This window comes from Cynoglossus semilaevis, chromosome 18, assembly GCF_000523025.1.
Source record: "Cynoglossus semilaevis isolate Cse_v1.0 chromosome 18, Cse_v1.0, whole genome shotgun sequence".
In the NCBI taxonomy this organism is placed as follows: domain Eukaryota; kingdom Metazoa; phylum Chordata; class Actinopteri; order Pleuronectiformes; family Cynoglossidae; genus Cynoglossus; species Cynoglossus semilaevis.
Window position 1 is genome coordinate 10,642,302 of NC_024324.1, and position 4,274 is coordinate 10,646,575.

The 4,274-nt window shown below is 42.0% G+C and overlaps 1 protein-coding gene and 1 long non-coding RNA gene across 2 annotated transcripts in view; one reads left to right on the forward strand and one right to left on the reverse strand.

Moving 5' to 3' along the window:
• Window positions 1-1,882: 1,882 nt before the first annotated feature.
• mylipa (myosin regulatory light chain interacting protein a) overlaps window positions 1,883-4,274 on the reverse strand; it is a 15,408-nt gene continuing 13,016 nt past the window's right edge. The window contains exons 5-7 of the mRNA XM_025065070.1: window positions 4,159-4,274; window positions 3,650-4,073; window positions 1,883-3,302 (exon numbers count right to left, since the gene is read on the reverse strand). The exon at window positions 4,159-4,274 is cut by the window's right edge and continues 45 nt beyond it. Of these exons, the coding sequence (XP_024920838.1) occupies window positions 3,108-3,302; window positions 3,650-4,073; window positions 4,159-4,274 (735 nt within the window). The 3' untranslated portion in view covers window positions 1,883-3,107. The remainder of the gene's footprint in view (window positions 3,303-3,649; window positions 4,074-4,158) is intronic.
• LOC112488509 (uncharacterized) overlaps window positions 2,419-4,274 on the forward strand; it is a 25,956-nt gene continuing 24,100 nt past the window's right edge. The window contains exon 1 of the long non-coding RNA XR_003052629.1: window positions 2,419-2,517. This is a non-coding gene — a long non-coding RNA (uncharacterized LOC112488509). The remainder of the gene's footprint in view (window positions 2,518-4,274) is intronic.

The following is a 4,274-nucleotide window of genomic DNA, read 5'->3' on the forward strand; positions in this document are numbered from 1 at the left end:
ATCAGTCCATAAAACCTTAGAAAAATCAGTCTTGAGATATTTCTTGGCCCAGTCTTGACGTTTCAGCTTGTGTGTCTTGTTCAGTGGTGGTCGTTTTTCAGCCTTTCTTACCTTGGCCATGTCTCTGAGTATTGCACACCTTGTGCTTTTGGGCACTCCAGTGATGTTGCAGCTCTGAAATATGGCAAAACTGGTGGCAAGTGGCATCTTGGCAGCTGCTCTCTTGACTTTTCTCAGTTCATAGGCAATTATTTTGTGCTTTGGTTTTTCCACACGCTTCTTGTGACCTTGTTGACTAATTTGAATGAAACACTTGATTGTTCGATGGTTACGCTTCAGAAGCTTGGCAATTTTAAGAGTGCTGCATCCCTCTGCAAGATATCTCACTATTTTTGACTTTCCTGAGCCTGTCAAGTCCCTCTTCTGACCCATTTTGCCAAAGGAAAGGAAGTTGCCTAATAATTATGATATATGGTGTTGATGTCATTAGACCACACCCCTTCTCATTACAGAGATGCACATCACCTGATATGCTTAATTGGTAGTGGGCTTTCGAGCCTATACAGCTTGGAGTAAGACAACGTGCATAAAGAGGATGATGTGGTCAAAATACTCATTTGCCTAATAATTCTGCACTCCCTGTATGTGTGTGTGTGTGTGTGTGTGTGTGTGTATATATATATATATATATATATATAAAGAGAGAGTAATATTTCCTGTGTTGTAACCTGCCGAGTTCTGCATGGGACACTAACACACGTCTTTTGTACGTGTCTTTTACATGTATAAACACTGTCAATGCTGACATTGGGAGTTTAGTGTTTGATGGCAACGCTGCCTGAGAGTGAGGGACAAATAAGATGGAGATGGTGGCAAAGATAAGACGGGGCAGAGCCGTCACCCAGAAGGTCGTGCAAAGACAGCCAGGCTCAGAGAGGGATCAAGTCCCACTAATGACTAACTGCTGTTCACGCTTCTATTTCCAGACTTTCTAATCACAGTCCAGCAGAGCTTGTCATTTCTCATCAAGGGGGTGAGGGCGCTTGGACCACAGGCTGTGCAGCCTTCAGCTTTCCTTTCCATTTCAACGGTGACAGACGATGCACTGACCTTTCAATGCTACATCCAAGGTACTCACCCTCATGTCAGCCCTACAGAATTATTTTCTATTGACCCTGTACCTAAACTGGAGTTGTGGTTTTAACACCCGCTGTGTTAAAGATATTTTCAAAACAAGTCTCATGATGTTGCTCTCACTTTTATGGACTTTCATATTGTTTTTTATTATGCAAGTGTCTGTAGTCAGTTATCTATTATTAAATCACTGTGGTTCCTGTGGAACAAAGCCCTGGGCCTTGGGATGCTAAAGTGACCTACGTCTTGGTTAACAGGGAACCAGAAATTTATTATTTTTTATAGAGATTTTTCTGATTGTGGTTTCTCAGCCACACGCTGCCACACATCATTCTGTCTCACAAACAAACTGTATATAAAACTGCCCTCTTGTCTGCATATTAATCAAAATCTAACATTAAGTTGAACAGACAAGTACACAAATGAAAATGCTAGGACTTGTGTCAATGTATAAAAAGGTTATTTGTAGCATTGTTATGCTAATCTGTAAATTGAATTTGAATAACTGTAGTACCACATAATGCAGTATATTACATCTTACTGCTTCAACTTGAGGTCGTACAGCCTAAGGTTGGACATGTCTCCTGGATGGCAGTCCAGACAGAACCAAACACAGGCAGGGAGTTCCCCTGCACGTGTGCTGTTTCTGAAACCATTGGTTTGTAATGTTGAAGAAATCATATTTACAATTACTGTTCATTGATACTTTTCAAAGGAGGAACCAATCTTACACAAACACATTAGTTTGTTTTTTTTAAAAACAACTTTATTAATACCTTCTTTCTTGTTAAAAGCAGAATATATATATATAAAAGATTTCATTCTAAGAGTTATATTACAGAACATAGTGGCGTTTGCTTCAGAAAACAGAAACAAATTGCTGCTTGTACATCATGAAGAATGTTTCCCTGCAGTGACTGAGCTTTAATGGATCAGCATCGGAAAAATCTCCTTTTTCAATGACAGAAAAAGACGTCCACATACTATTTATGATAAACAGTGTTGCTGCTACATTAAGGCCAAATCTCCTACAAACAGAAAACTTTCTTGGTAAAGTGACAACGAAGAATTTTTTTCTTAAATATAGACTTGGAAATTAAATAAAAGGTGTCAACAAAAGCAAGCAAGTATTGCACAGGCAGATCATCTAGTACCCTTAGAAGGAACAGCAAAAATAAATCACTATTAGGCCAAGAGAAAGACAGACACAGAGAGCAGCTGCTTTTGGACTGATTTCAAATTAGATCTTAAATTTTTATGACTCTCTGTCTGGCCTTCTGCAGGCATGGGGATGTGAAGGTTCCACCTCTCTGTGAGATTGGGCGCGTGTTGGACAAAGTGGCAGTTCATCATCGAAACCCGTTTTAAAGTGAAGGAGTGTTGGTAAGATACAGTTTTATCTGGCTATAACGGAACCTAAAGGAACTCAGGTCTAGTTGGAGTGCAGTGCTATCACCAGATCAGTGCTGTATCCTCATTGGCATAACATAGAACATCACACACAATGTACTCAAGTAAAAAAAAAAAAAAATATATATATATATATAAAAAAAACTAAACAATTCTGGAAACATTAAAATGCAAAAAAATTAAATAAATACAGGAAGTAATGAACTTAGCTATTTGTAAAATAGACTTTTGTTAAACAGTTCCAGGGCCAGGAGTCTGATAAAAACCAAAATTCAAACCCTAAAAGGCAAAATATTAAAATGTTTTCTGTATCAGATCAACTGATTTCATAAATGAGGACGACCATAGCCCACCCTAAAACTCTCATGGCAGGAGGACAAACAAACAATCTCACAGTACGAAGTGGCAAATCAAAAGAAAAAAACAATGTGTACTCACACACACACACGGGACTGAGGGAGTGACACTAGTGAGGTCATCTTTGATTATGCTCAGAGTGTGACAAGAATGTTCCTTTGTTTGAGAAGTAGATGGAGCTTGAAAACTTTGGTGGTGTCCACTGTTCATGTGTGGTAGATCTTGGCTTCATACTCTGTGGTGGGGCAGGAGTGGGGCGAAGCTGTGCCTCTGTGGATGGATGTTGGGATGCTGCTGTGGTGCTGGTGGTTGTCGGTCAGTGTCAGGCTGAGCAGACTGGTGCAGGTGGGAAGGTAGACATGCTGGACGTGCTCCACATCTGAGCGACACACGGGACAAAGCTGCAGGATGAGGACAGAATAAAGCAGGGTCAGTTTTTTTTTTGGTGGAAAATTCTGCCCTCTTATCTGAAATACCTATTGAGACTGTTTTGACACTTTCCAGCACTTTTCTCTCAGCTGGGTCACAATAGTTAAGCTAACGGGCGAGCGATTTGTGCTGCTGCTCTAATCTCTACATGGACACACGGCTTAGATGGACAACATTTAGCCAATTAGGTTGGGGTCAATCTGCTCAGCAGAGTGTAGGTAAGAACTCGGGGTGCATTTAAAAATAATTAGTAATACCTAACTTTTTTAACCTAACCTGTAATAAACAACAGTAGATCAATCGTCTTGTTAGAACTCACCTGAAGCTGATTGGCACAGTTCTGGCAGCACACCATATGGCCACAGGGGCAGAATGCAGCGTCAATCTCCTCCTCACAGCACAGCATGCACAGCAGAGCTTCTTTGAGCTTCTGCAGTCGCTCCTGCAAGAGTCGGCTCTGGTGACAACTGCCGCAGTCCGGCCCCTCGTCCTGGTTTTGGTACCTGCTTGGGGAGCGTGATGAAGGCGAACGTTCCCCGCTGCCGGAGCGAGACAACAGGTCAACAACGCCCGAGTTGTATAGTGCCCGCCGGGCGTGGTCGTACACTTCCTTTGCAGTGCGGCGAATGTCGAAGACGTATTTCTTTCCCAGGTTGATGTTTTCGTTGAGAAAGAGCGACGCCAGGTGGCCTTTAAAGTCTCTACTGTACTGCATCATCACGGCATTGGTGACTGTGTCACACCTGTGATAAGACATTTTTAAATGTTAGAGCGTGAGTGTTGGCTTCAAAACATCACTTTGTGTTGTTTGTGTTCCTTCCTGCTCACCTGTAGAAGGCGTGGGTCTCTGTTATGGCCCGGTACAGACCACTGGCGGCACGGTTACTGATCAGCTTGAAGAGATGCACCACACTGTTGTTAGTGTCAGTGGTGACAGTCAGGTA